At 38.5% G+C, this 14,992-nt stretch overlaps 1 protein-coding gene across 1 annotated transcript; it reads right to left on the bottom strand.

The window, feature by feature from the left end:
- Window positions 1–8,673: 8,673 nt before the first annotated feature.
- On the bottom strand, window positions 8,674–13,803 carry LOC104239969 (transcriptional regulator STERILE APETALA-like). The gene is made up of 3 exons (XM_009794741.2): window positions 13,518–13,803; window positions 9,874–10,429; window positions 8,674–9,448 (listed from the first exon to the last, which is right to left on the bottom strand). The coding sequence occupies exons 1-3, from the start codon at window positions 13,719–13,721 to the stop codon at window positions 8,868–8,870; spliced, it is 1,341 nt and encodes a 446-aa protein (XP_009793043.1). The 5' UTR covers window positions 13,722–13,803; the 3' UTR covers window positions 8,674–8,867.
- Window positions 13,804–14,992: the final 1,189 nt, after the last annotated feature.

The raw sequence follows: 14,992 nt of genomic DNA on the forward strand, positions 1-14,992 counted from the left end.
AAGGTTGATCCTCAAAAGATTGCAGCGGCGATGAATTGACCTAGACCTACAACTCCAACAGAGATTCGCAGTTTTTTGGGCTTAGTAGGGTATTACAGGAAGTTTGTGGAGGGGTTCTTTACTCTTGCCTCTTTGTTGACTAAATTGATACAAAAACGGTTAAGTTCCAATGGTCCGATGCTTATTAAAGGAGCTTCCAGGAGTTGAAATTAAGATTGACTACGCCGCCGTTGTTGACCCTACCAAAGGGTACATATGGGTTTGTGGTATGTTGCGATGCTTCAAGGATTGGGCTTGGGTGTGTATTAATGCAACATGGCAAGGTTATAGCATATGCTTCTAGGTAACTCAAGAATTATGAAAAGAACTATCCAACATATGACTTAGAACTTGCAACGGTGGTTATTGCATTAAAGATGTGGCATCATTATTTGTATGGGATCCATATGGATGTATTCACGGACCACAAGAGCCTTCAATATATTTTCAAATAGAAGGAGTTGAATCCGAGGTAGAGAAGATGGCTTGAGTTACTCAAAGACTACTGCATCGATATTTTCTATCACCCGGGGAAAGCTAATGTTGTGGAAGATGCTCTTAGCCGGAAATCTATGGGTATTTTGGCTCACTTGGAAGCATGTCAAAGGCCGCTGGCCAGGGAGGTTCACCAGTTAGCTAGTTTGGGATTTCGTCTTGCGGACTCTACTGAAGGAGGGGTAATTGTGCAAAATAGGGCTGAATCATTGCTTGTTGTGGAAGTCAAAGAGAAGAAATACCATGATCCATTGTTGGTTGAATTGAAGGAGGGGATTCATAAACATGAAACTATGGTTTTTCTCTTGGAATGGATGATGGTACACTAAGTTACCAAGGGCGGCTATGTGTTCGAAATGTGGATAGTCTCTAGGAAAGAATCATGATCAAGGCTCACACTTCTAGGTATTCCGTACAACTGGGATCTACAAAGATGTATCATGATCTCAAGGAAGTTTATTGGTGGAATGATAAGAAAAGGAATGTGGCGGACTTTGTGGCAAGGTGTACGAATTATCAGCAAGGAAAGACCGAACACCAATGGCCTGGTGGGTTGGCACAGAACATAGAAATTCCAATGTGTAAGTGGGAAATGATTAATATGGATTTTGTGGTAGAACTACCGCGCACTCCGCACATGTTTGACTCAATTTGGGTGATTGTGGATCGACTCACGAAATTAGCACACTTTCTCCAGTTAAATCTACCGACACAGCGGAATAGTATGCTCAGTTGTATATCAAGGAAATAGTCAGGCTGTATGGCACTGCAGCTTCTATTATTTCAGATCGAGAAACTTAGTTCACGGCCAATTTTCGGAAGAAATTTGGGCAAGGTTTGAGTTCTCAGGTGAATCTTAGTACAATTTTTCATCCACAAACTGATGGAAAGGCAAAGAAGACTATTCAGATGCTTGAGGATATGTTGCATGCTTGTGTTCTTGACTTCAAGGGTAGTTGGGATGATCATTTTCTACTCATAGAATTTGCTTACAACAAAATCTACCATGCTAGTATTTAGATGATACCATTTGAGGCGTTATATGGTAGGAGATGTAGATCTCTCATTGGGTGATTGGAGATTGGGGAAGCTGAGTTGATAGGACCAGACCTCGTGCATCAGGCTATGGAAAAGGTTAAGATCATTAAGGAGCAGTTGAAAACTGCTCAGAAATGTCAAAAGTCCTATTCGGATGTTCGTTGCCGAGATTTGGAGTTCAAAGAAGATGATTGGGTATTCTTGATGGTTTCCCCCATGAAGTGTATAATGCGGTTTGGAAAGAAAGGGAAATTGAGTCTGAGGTATGTCGGGCCGTACAGAATCATTTAGAGGATTGGTCAGGTGGCGTACAAGTTTGAGCTACCACCCGAGATGTCATTAGTGCACCCGGTATTCCATGTGTCTATGTTGAAGAAGGTAGTTGGAGATCCGTCGGTTATTGTGCCAATTGAGACTATTAAGTTTAATGAAGAACTGTCATATGAAGAAATTCCAGTTGCCATTCTTGATAGGCAAGTCCGAAAGTTGAGGAATAAAGAAATTGCCTCTATGAAGGTGTCATGGAGAAACCAGCAGGGTGAAGAGGCTACTTGGGAGGCCGAGGAAGAGATGAGAAATGCTAATAGTGAACTTTGACCCTCATTCGAGAACGAATGATCTTAAGTGTCGATCAGTTGTAAGGCTCCGTAGAATTTTTCTTAAAAACAGGGTTTCCTTGTGTTGGGGTAGACGTAGATGTTAATGATAGTAGAAGGTACGAACTTTGTAGGTTGAACAGTGCACTGGGAAGTTGAAGGAAAATGTTTGACAAAATGACAGCAGAGTGAGAAAGTATTTTGGGCCATTTTTATGTCAATTTCGCGGCCCAACATACGACTGCAAAACCAATTCGCCGGCTGCACTTTGATTGTATATCCAGCCTTGAAATTTTTTGGAGGGAGGTTCTGCGACACATTATGAGACCGCAGAACAGGTCTGCGAGCCGCATAACGGCAGTAGAGTGGGGCAAACCAGTCGAGTTCAGGAGAGCCATTTCGCGGACCGCAGAAGCATTATGCGGTCACATATGTCACCGCAGATCCTGTTCCAAGGCTTCATTTTTTTGGGTTTTTATAACCCGACCCTACTTCGATAAAATAGATGCAATGGACCATTTTTGAGCTAAAATCTGATATTTTGAGAGTGGGAGAGCGCCTTACAGTGGGAGAGTGATATTCACTCAGTTGTCCATCGATTCTTGCTCAAATATTTGAAGATTAACAAGGAAAAACTCACTAGGTCTTCATCCTAGAGGTAAGAGTCTACACCCTAGCCTTTAAATTCGAAATTTAACTAAAAATGAGTAATTAGCAAGACAATTCTTGGGTATGGGAGTTGTTTATATTGCATGCATGTGTTATCAAAAGGTGTAGGAAGATTGTGAGCTAAAAATGGTAAAGAATGGGTTGTTGGATGATGGAATCTTTCATACAAGGACCTTAAAACCTTAATGCACACCTAGCATTTGACAAAATGCTCAAATGAGCTAGAATCATAATCATCTTTCTAATTTTGGTTCAACTTGTTATATTTCTAAAATAGATTGAAGTAGCTAAGAATTCCGGAATATTTAAGAGTTTAAGGAAGTTCAATTGAGGTATGTTGGCTAAACCCCTTTCTTAGAATTGAATTTCATGGTGTTCATGTAAGTTATGTAAGACTCGAGTTGATCGTTATGAAATTAGTTATTCCGAGTAAACTGGTGTTGAAAGATATATGTTCAACATGTGTTCCAAATGCTTTTATCATGCTATGTTATCATTTGAGGATATATTCAAAGTATGGGTTGTGTGTTATAAATGTTACGACTTCTTCAAGTTTGACTGAAGGTAATCATGCCAAATTATGTGAAAAATCTCTATATGTCTAAGACTCTTAATTGCTCACATGTATACCTAAAGTGCTGGATTGAAAAGTCTTGTTGTTAGTAATGATGATGACGTGTGAAAGTAAAAAGGGGAGCATGAAATATGAAATACGGCCAAGTGCCAAGAATGATATAATAATTGTGGCCACTAGCGCCAATGAATTGAAAAGATGTAAAAGAAGTATGAAGAAGGATGATAGATAGAAAAGGATATTGTATCAGGCGAAACAGCCTAGCCGATTGGGCTATGATCGGATGCCATGTCGTATATATGATGGTGACGGTGCTGGAAATTATAATTGAAATTGTGATTGTGGTTGATGTCTCAAATGAGGTGGCCTAGCCGATCAGGCGTGATCGGACTCCGTGTAAAAGTACGGTGGTATTGTGAATTATAGTATATCGGTACTAAAGATCTCCCAACCTAAAAACATAGAAATTTACATGAAAACTTATGTGGTTCTTAACTTGATGTTTGTCACGACCCAAACCGATGGGGAGCAACAGGCACCCGGTACCTTACTCAACTGAGTACCAAAATAACGTATCTTTTCATATCATACTATCATAAATAACTGAGCCGGAGAGGCTGCCGTGAAATAGGTAGAATACAATAGGTAATGCCAACTTATACATAAGACATATGGGCTTCTAAGACCAAAATAACCACTTGAACACTGAACGTAGGCCGACAATGCCATACGATCTTTTGTGTACATGACATCTGTCTACAAGCCTCTAAGAATACATAATTTTAATAAAGGTCGGGACAAAGTCCCGTCATACCAAACAATACACATATAGCTCATATTAACCAAAACAAGCAACTCTGAAGCAAATGGAGTGGACCAACATCTTCCGCTGCGCTGATAACCTACTTGGAGGGCTCTCGACCTGTTTATCGGGACCTGTGGGCATGAAATGCAGCGTCCCCAGGAAAAAGGGACGTCAGTACGAATAATGTACTAAGTATGTAAGGCACATAAATAAGTACATAACAGACATGGAGGAAATATAGAGTAAATGACTCCACTTGTAAGTCTGGATAACTTTGTAAATCATGAAATAATTATAGTGTCATGCATATGCGTATGAATGTTGTGTCGTGCTTAGGTACATGTTTTATAACATCATCAGGCCTCTAAGAGCATCCCATCATATCATCTCGGGCCTTGTGGGCAAAATTATCAACTTATACCAGATGATCAGGTGGTGGTGCGTATATAACGCAGTAACCTTTTCCCATATCCCATATACATATAATATATATATATACATATAATATATGTATATATATAATATATGTATAGATGGAGTTATATACACATATATATGTATATTATATATATATATATATATATATATATATATATATATATATATATATATATATTGTACGCGGTGAAATCAGAGAACTTAATTTCTCACTCTCAAGTCGTTTCGCAAGAAGTGCTTACCTCGAGGACTGGAAGCCACGGCCGAGTTCCCAACCCCGGGGCTCATTGAGGCCCGACTTAGAGAAAATGGATATCGAAGCCAAGACAGAGGGGGAAGCTCCCAAGGCACACGACTAAGTCTGACAGGGCGGCCTATCCAGAGCCTATGTTGAGGCGTCACGTCAAGCCATCCCATCTCCATACTTTGTAATTAATCTCCACGTACTTGTAACCGAGTTCCCCTCCTATATAAATGGGACTCACACTACCTTGTAACGGATTGATGTTGCTCCATTTCTCCACAAGTGCAATAATCTCTCTCTCTCTCTTTTCTTTCTAACTTCTTTGTTCTTACTGGCCCGAAGTCACCTTGATATTCATTGCTTTCTTACTTGTTCTTCATCGAATTGCTTAGTATTGGCCGTGAAGAGCCTTGTTTAATTATATCCTCAACTGTTATCCCATCCCCGACTATCCCAGATAGCTTGAGCTTGACCCTGACGTTGACCCCGAGGTCCCCCATCGACCAGACCTATACCCGGGCAACAGGCCCCTCGGTTCGATTACTATCTCGTTTTAGCTTACATTTAATCTTTAAACTCCTTATTATCAGCATCAACTGCTCTAACAACTAGCTCGGGAATAGATCACGCATTTTTAGAATCTCATCTACAAATTTAATTGTTGTTACCATTTTTACGGTAAACAGTTTGGCGCCCACTGTGGGGCTAAAAATAATAGTGATTATTTTCTTGTTAGTTTCATTGCACAAACGCACATTATCTTTTACACTTTTTCTTGTCCAAGATCCTTTGATTTCAGGTCAAAAATGTCTGGCTCGGTAAGCAGAGTCGAGAATGTTTACCCCGAAAGTCACAGCGGAAATGGTGAGACTGTTCCAGTGGTTGGCACGACGCCGCGGAACCCCGATAACGCATTTGGGCTAATTCCAGCGGACGCAAGTTCGCGAGGCGCACAACAGGTCGACGAGGCCTCGCACACCGATGGGAGCATTCAGCATATGGACCAACAGGAAGCCCAACAAACCCCGGCTCGGGAAACACATGAAGTTAGTCTTCATGACATTTTTGAAATACTGCAGGCACAGCAGTTGGCTATCGCTCAGTTGCAGAGCCATCTGGGGATCCCCAGTACAGTAGCACCGGAAACGACTCCCTGCGCCGAACGAGTACCCAAAAGATCAAGAAACCATGGATCGATAACCGACCCCGCCACAACGTAGACGCTGGAGGACCACTCCAAGAGAATCAAGTCATGTTCATGGAGGCTCATGCAACAGTTATCTCCAGGGGAAGCGGTCCCGGAACCCGCTCCATAGAAATACGGAACGCTGGAACTCCCTAGGTGCGACAGAACCTCGGATCCCGACAAGCGCACCACCACTTACATATTTGCGGAAAACGGAAGCGACCTTCAAGATGATGAGTTCGAGCCCGTCCCGTTGAAAATGTTCGGGGAAACACTCTCGAGAGAAACCATGATGTGGCGTTGTAGCCTCGCACCTGACTTCACAAACTCGCTTACCATGTCAGCAAATACCCCCCGCAGGAGCACATACTGATGCCATCGAAGCAGTAACGGAAGAGCCCGACACATCTGAGGCCAAACAAAGAGAGAGTGAAACACCACAGGAAGTCGCGCCTCATTCCCTGATAGGATGAATGAGATCGTTCCCGATTTCGGATGACTGGGCGACCCAAGCTTTCGCCCAAAGTTTAATAGAAGCATGTTAGACGACTCCGGGTCATTTCAAACGAAGCTTAATCAAATACCCAGTTGAGACCTGGTCGGATGACCATACCTAGCACCGGCCATGAATCAGGGCCATGGACAACCGTCCGGGAGCCTCTACGGGCCCGATATACCCAAGCAGGCTACCAGCAAAGAAACTAACGGCCAACAGATGGAGGTACCATCCATGCGCGCAAATGGGAGGAACACCACAAGATGCAACCTACCTCGCAACGGTAGGGAAATAGTTCGAAGGCAACATCCTTGAGGAACCTTCAGTGGAACCAGATCTGACGAGCCACTACCGGCAGAGGAACCCCGCCCAATGGAGTACTATTTCGACATTACCATGTCAAACATCGTGATCACCATAAGCGAAACTAGGGACGCCGAACCACTTAGACCTATTCGACCAAGACCCCTTCAAAAGAACCACAACCCGGCGCGGGAACCATAGGGCGCGTGCGACCACGGGATCAAAAATAACCACCAGCTCAAAAGGGCGACAGCTGTGCTGCTCAATAAAAATCGCCGCCGAAGTACCATCGAGCGGTCAGGCTTGAGTCCAGCCCTAAGGGAGGAAGGCATCCGGGAAGGATGAAGCGAACGAGCCACGACGTATTACCACGACAGTGAAGGAGCAATGACACCCTCCGAGGGCTCATAAAATGGGAAGTGAAAATGTTCGCCGTCAGGGAAAAATGGGTCCAGGGAAATATTCCGGAGAACACCCTTATATCCAGGGAAAAGGGCACCGAGACTCCGCCTCGGCATCACACTGACGTATTGGTAACCCTTTCCCTCATTTGAAAATAAATTTAAACCATCAATATCGAATTGATTATTATACTTTAAGGAACATTCAAGATTAATGCAATATTTTTTTCAAATTTCCATGATCTAGTGATCTTAATTTTTATTGCTAAATAGGATACCAGAAATATTTTCATATGCTTTGAATTGTTCAAATCTATTTTGAAGTGAAAAAAAAATAGTTTTATCTACTATGTATAAAGTAATTCAACTCCAAAGGACTCTTCGAAAGATTTTGAAATTTTATTATCCATTCTCATCAAATTGTTACTTCCTATATATCACACGTTTCTTACGAAATTCGGGTTCGATATTCATTTCAAGTGTAATTTTCTTGGCAGAAATCATAGCAGTTGCAAATCATTGTTCTCTATACTTGTTAAAGAAAGAAGTCAAACTTTTTAACTTCACATAACCTTTTTTAAACTTATACATAGTCTATTAAGTGTAATAAAAAATGGGATCCTCGCAAATGTGGGGCCTAAAGCAATTATTTTACTTGCTTTATGGAAGGGCCGCCCCTGATGGTGTCCATGTTTCCAGTACAGCCCCACATAATTTCTGGTTTTATATATGGTCATCTTGTTAGAGCAACAAAGGTGTGAACTGTGGCAATAAATTTCCTCCCTGCTTGTTCAGATTTATTAGAAATGGGATTTGAAATGGAAAGACTTAGAAATTAATAACAGCATCCTTAAACAAAAATTGAAAAGGAAACAAACAATTGAAAAAGAGATGGAAGAACAAGAATAGGCACAAAATGGGATAATTCAACTCATCAGTGAATATTTTTGCGAGTGACTTGTCCGATTGGAAGTAGAGGGTTAGAGAAGTGGTACAATAGCTTAGTGATAGATCAGTGACAAGAATATTCCCATCAAGCTATTGATATTCATGCTTTCTCTATAAGGTTAGATTTCCAATTATTTCTAGTAAAATGTCTACAAAAATATCGGTAACATCTTTTTCAAGACCACTTCACCCTAGTTCTTCTCAAATTCAAATTAAAGTAAATGTAATATAAAACAAATGGTGACTAAATTCATTAACAACAAATTCCAATTCCGGAATAAACATAGGTCTATTTGCAATCTCATAGACTAATATTCCTTCATACTAACCCGAAGAAAAAAGAGAGAAAATTGAAGGCAAAAGCACAGTGAAAATTGGAGAGAAATTACAGAAAGTAAAATGAACTTTGCATTGCATAAAAGATTCTAGGTACAACAGATTATATCTCTCAGAATGTGTTTTTTCCTGTTCTTTTCCTATTCAATCAAGTCAGCTCAACTGTACCTTAAAACCCTTCCTAATTCCCATCTAAAAACCCTTTCCCCTACCAAGAAAACCAATTTTTTTTTTAAAAAAAAAAACAAGCATATCCAATTAACTTCCTTTCTGCTACATCAAGCAATAGCTCCATACTACTATTGTGCACCAAAGTCCCACAAATGGATAGTGGCATCACTGGAACAGGCTGCTAAATACCTTTCATCTGCAATTATAGCATTTATATCACCAATTCTCTCCCTAATACTGTATAGATATGCTCCATGTTGTATCTCCCGCACCCTAATCACATTCCTTATCCACATCAATGCATACCCTCCATTCATGCACCCAACAATTCCCCTTTGGTTTGCTCCTCCAACATTAAACCTGCATATCTCCTCCAAATTGTCCGCCCTACGCACGGTGGCTATGCCCCGGTTGTCCACGGCCACCAGCGTCTCGTTTCGGGCATCAAATGATGCCACGATGAGCCCTCTTCGGAACGGTTGTGCTCTTATTATTATGCCTTGGTTTTGCAAGTCAATTACCATGATCTGCAGGCTGGTGCATGCCACGGCCGTCTCTCGGGTTGTCACCCTGATTCGGCCCACGAGCTCGGTCACCTCGGTCAGTAGGTGCCAACCCATTAACGCTTCTGGATCTGTCAATTCACCACCAACAAAGAGTAGTTCTTCTGTTTCCTTATTCCATATGTGAAATGCCCGTCCTGGAACACCTGAAACAAATGCAAAAATTGCCTACTTAAAGTATCTGTGTAGTTCCTTCGTTACCCACTTAATTTTTGTAGTGATCAGATTGTTATTCTAATTATAACTTCTAATATAAAAGGAGAAATCAAAACATTTCTTTACTTCATTTATGACAGTAAAATATTAGAGTGAATATACTATTACTACTTGGTCAAGAATTTGACCTTTCCTCAAAAGTCTACTAGAAGTGTTAGCCTAATCTTTTCCCTGTATCAAAATGAGGATAGCACACAAATCAAGAAGTTACGATCCTTACCCTTCTTATTTTAAAAAACACTCCACACTTATATTTTAAAAATCCAAAACGTTTAGATCCTCCCTTTTAATTTGCTACTATCCACACATTTCAACGTGACCAAGAAAATAGATATGTTATGAAAAGAAGAACTACCTGCATATAAGCCAACCCACCACTGGTCACAGCCAGTGAAATCAACCAAAGCACCATCATTAACTACGTCCCCTAAATGAGCACGTCTAGGTGGTGCAGCATCACCTATGACCACCACATGAATATCACCATCAAGAGAAGCAAACACAAGTTGAACATCAGACAAAATAATCCCAGAAACAGCTCTAGAGAATGGGCCTAGGCGATCACGGTGATGAGGGTGGAAGGTCGACAACTGTAGCCTCGTAGGTATATAAAATAATTGAACCGAGCCATCGGAGAACCCCGCGGCTAGATGGTGGTCAGACAAGGCTAAACGTCGACAAAATAGGCTGTCGATGTTGTTGTTATTGTCGTCGTTGTCGTTGTTTTCTGGCACGAAATGGAGGGTATTATATGTGTATCTATGGTGAAGGAAATTATTGGCTGTTTGGTGCCAATATATGTACTCCTCCCGCCATGTTTGGCGGAGAAGGTAGTGGCGGTTCCATATCCGGCGGGTCAGGTTTTGCCATAGTAGATCGGAGTGTGACACTGCTTGCCATGTTGAACAAACCTGAATTTAGTGGCCATTATAAAATTTATTAGCAATTTCATAATCATGCCATATGAAAAAGAAGAAAATAAGAAAAAAGCACAACAAAAAAAATCTGAAATCTTAATTGTGAGTAATGAATGTTAAAGGCTCCATATAATGATACATAATAAAAGTATTTCTGTCATTAAACAGTACAAAGTTAGAGTATCATGCCACCATAAAGCCAAGACATGCCTACTACAAAAAAATCAAATTATTGGATCCCTGATTAGTGAAGCTCATCCGTAGTCAATTCCAAAATCCAAGAGTTCTGAAGTAGAGTCAAATAGAAATACATATATATGGAGAGAGACAGTCATAGACACGTGTAAAATCACAATTTTGAGGGCACTTTCACTCTTTGTCATTGTAGGCATGCCTAACATGCTAGCTCACTTGATTTACAATTAGAAAGCAAATTAGAAGGGGGGGGAAATCAAAGTTTTACTTAAGAGAACGTTTGGACATAAGAATTTTTTTACATTTTTCGAAAAGTTCATTTTTTTTTAAATCAATGTTTGGTCATAAAATTTTCAATTTTTATTTGAAAATGAATTTCAAAATTTTTCAAAAATTTGAAAAACAACGAAAAGCTATTTTTCAAAATTCACTCAAAACTCACAAAACTACAAAACAACTCAAAATTATATTCATGTCCAAACAGAACTCTAATTTCAAATAACATTTTGCACTCAAAAAAATAATTTTTTTGGAATTTTACGGTTCTTATGTCCAAACGCCCACTTAGAAAAACCTAATGAAGAAAAGAAGTGGGAGGATGGTGATGCATGGGGGAAGTCAGAAAGGGAGTCAGGAAGTAGTAGGGGTAGTAGTAGGCAGTGTAGAGGTAAACATGGTAGTCAGTCTTAGGGTACTACAAGATCTCATCATATGTCTCTCTACTACTGAAGAAGAAATATACTGACATTTTTCGTCCTTTTAATGACACCATCCAGGCTTACAAACACAAGGTACTGTTAACACACACTAGTACGACCCTTAAATGCCAATTTAATTACCTATCTCTCTACTTAATAGTATTCTTTAACAATAGAAAAGGAGAAAAAGACTTTATATGACATTATCTAGTTGAGCAAAAAGATAAGCCTATATATTTTAACATGTCATAACATTTTATGATTAAAGAATATAAAGCTACAACATTTTTTATGTTTTAAATAATTCACTGTTGTCCATTAAACACTTATAAATCACATAAAGAATTGAGCTTTTATTAACTTGGAACGTGTGATTCCCCAGCCCAAAGTCTTTTTGGAGCAATAAACAAGGAAGAATACAGAAGGGACAAAGACACTCTTGAAGGGTCAAAACTGACAGAAGAAAAAGAGATTGACTTGTAAAAGAAAATCCAAACATATATATACAAAAAATTAAACAGGACAGTGACTAGTTTCTTGTGCACTTTTGTGGTCCACAGCATACACGAATACCATAAGCACGAGCATATCAACCTCATCAAAAATCTTTTACTATACATATAAACATCGGATTGATGTTATAACTATTGCTTTTCAATATATTTATATAGCGACGAGACCCCCTTATCCTTTCTTTCTTTCATTTCCAAGAAAGGAGCCTTATGGCCTTTCTCGTTAGAAGCGTCGAATCTTTATACTCTTTTTTGCATTTGCGACAACTTATTTTTGTTTCTTTGACCATGGGTTCTTACTTCTCAAATATATGGTCTTCTATACATCTTAAATTAAATCAACAAGAAGTTAAAAGACTACAATTTTAACCTATAGTGCGTAGTTAGTGGGTACCTATTAATGAGAACCTTTAAGTTAGTCTACATCTAAAAATTAACAAAAGTGACACAATAAATAGAGAAATAGAGAAATGGAGCGACTTCCATATAAATATTAGAATTTAACAGTTTAATTTTAGGATGCCAAAAATAGGGAATAATTCGGGATGACAAAAGAGTCCATATAACAAAAAGATTTGGAGCATATGAGCTTAAACCTGGCATAGTACTACATATTCAAAAACAGTGTGATTTATTTACTGTCCTTTAGTTGCAATCTTGGTCCCACTTTTAATATACCTGAGAGAGAATGTGGGAACAAGAAAACATAATATAAAAAACCCAGAGGATTATGAGGAAAGATCAATGTTTTTGTCCCAATGAAAATGAGCAATAATTTCGGATTTTTTCTTCTTCTTGTCTCCATATTTGGTTACCAGGATCATACTATACAGGAATGTTGGAAAATTAAAGAACAAAAAGTAAAATTCTTAAAAGAGAGAGTACTCATAAGCAAAACCAAATAGTGAAAATGGTATGATTAGTTGCCCACATCTCTAACTAAATATACACATTCTGTTGGCAGTGTTGAAAAGGATCGTGCAATGAAAGGGAAAGGAAGTTGAAGAAACCAAAAGAACCCTTTTCCCTTATGACTATATATATGCTAAAAAGAGGGCCATCTAAATATGGATAATCTAAAGGTGAAAATGATGGCTGCCTTACTATATATTCCCGTCAACAAGCACAAAATGAGAAATTGATGAAAGGAAAAAACAAAATTCAACATAAAGTTTATAAAAATATGTCTGATCCACAAGTACAACCTTCCTCAAACTTAATACTTTTGATGCTCAAATTCTTTATCCTGCAGGTCATGATACAGCTACTGCCTAGCTATTTGGACATATTTACATCATCCAGTACTTGCAATATTTCCTTTATGCATCGATATATGATTTCTTTTTACTTTTTCAGAAAATCTTTAATGCAAATCTGCATCTTGCTATGTAACTACAGCCTATAATTCTCAGGTTCATTGGTTAAAGATATGCACAAATCATCTTTAAGCATGTCATTATGGAAAAATGATTACGCTAAATGTGACCAAGATTTTCATCACATCCTAACAACATCAACAACAACAAACAACAATAATAAACCCGACGTAATTTGACAAGTAGGGTCTGAAGATGGTAATATATATACCAACCTTACCCCTAACTTAAAGATAGAGTAGCACCAAGCACATCACATCCTAACAAGAACCGCAAATAATACCCTAAATTAATAAGTTACCTGAAAAATAACGGATAGGGCTTGAGCAGCAGCCAAACGGCCAATGGAACGAGAAGCATCAGAGGCAACAAGCAAAGCCAAATCCTCCACGAAAGGCTCTGGCCAAACATCATTTCCAGCACGTCTACGGCTCCTAGAGGAAGAAGGCTCTTCTCCTCCTCCAACTCCTCCTAAAGATGAAGGTGGTGATGATGACGACGACATATATAATTAAAGAACGAAAAATTTTGGCTTTGTAACGGAAGAAAAGTACAGAAGTGAAATGTTAGCTGGAGACAAAAGGGTATTACAAGTAAGCCAAAAAACCAAGAAGGGCTAAGAATGTGAGACTTGAGAAGTAAAAGATCCTTCTAACTACTATTTATATAAAGAGAAGGGAGATAATAAATACACAGAGATATAGGGTTTTCTTGAATGAATGAGTATAGTGTGTGTGTATGTGTTTTGTATGTACAAAAGAGACATAAATATTTTGGACGTTTCTTGATTTGTCAACACTTGGCCTAGAGCTCTCTCGTCCTGCTAAGACGGCGGAGGAAAACACTCTTCGGACCTCTGAGAAAATTATAACGGAAGGAAGAAGATGAGAAGAAACTGATGGTTTCTTCCATGTTTCATAACTTGAAGTCTTTTTCAGGTGGTAATTCGATACGTCCACTCGCTTTCTTCCTAGAAAAAACCCTTTTTTACTCCTTTGATCAATCGATTCTCTGTACTTTCTTTTTTTCCTTTCACTTAAGTCATTTTTTGTACTTTTATGTTACTAGAAAGTAGTGATTTTTTTCTTGTGTTATTATGGACTAATGGAAAATCCAATTTTTTTCTCCTTTCTGTTTTTTTTTTCCTCTAGTTTATTGTTTGCTTATGGTACGTGTAACCTTCTATATATATATATATATAAAAGTATGAATATAATATCGGTTTACAAAAATAACCTTATAATATTAAGCATAATAACTCATAATAAAAGGACATAACCGAAATTTTAAAGATTAGTCTTATAATCCTATTAGTTTTAGGACATAATACTACACCTTAGTAATACTACATAATTACCTTTAGGAATTCTATTAGTATAATTATTTTCGATTTGTCTAATTCATATAATATTGAACAAGTAAATATCTTTAGTCATGTAATCATATTACTTTTAATATAATTTCATGTGCGGATAAAATTGTAACATTGAAAACGTTTACTAATTTATAATAATTCGCATGGGGTTCATATACAAAGCAAGATTCCTACCCATTGTTATGTTCCATAGTCATATAGTATAAATTAGATAATTTCCACCGCCGTTTCATACTACGTAAAGGAGGCATTGTTTCATTCATTGGAGCACGCACGAATTTGGTAAAATTAAAAAAGACTTCCAAGAAATTGATATTTGCAATTTAACTGGGATCGATAACATGAAAATTTAATATTTTTATGTCATGTATTATTTACAAATATCATATTAAGAAGCATGA

This window comes from Nicotiana sylvestris, chromosome 5 (genome assembly GCF_000393655.2).
Source record: "Nicotiana sylvestris chromosome 5, ASM39365v2, whole genome shotgun sequence".
In the NCBI taxonomy this organism is placed as follows: Eukaryota; Viridiplantae; Streptophyta; class Magnoliopsida; order Solanales; family Solanaceae; genus Nicotiana; species Nicotiana sylvestris.

Coding starts and splice junctions, on each gene's coding strand:
- LOC104239969 (XM_009794741.2), bottom strand. CDS start 13,721: ATGTCGTCGTCATCATCACCACCTTCATCTTTAGGAGGAGTTGGAGGA. Junction 10,430..13,517: donor CCCTATCCGTTATTTTTCAG/GTAACTTATTAA, acceptor CACTAAATTCAG/GTTTGTTCAACATGGCAAGC. Junction 9,449..9,873: donor GTGGGTTGGCTTATATGCAG/GTAGTTCTTCTT, acceptor CATTTGTTTCAG/GTGTTCCAGGACGGGCATTT.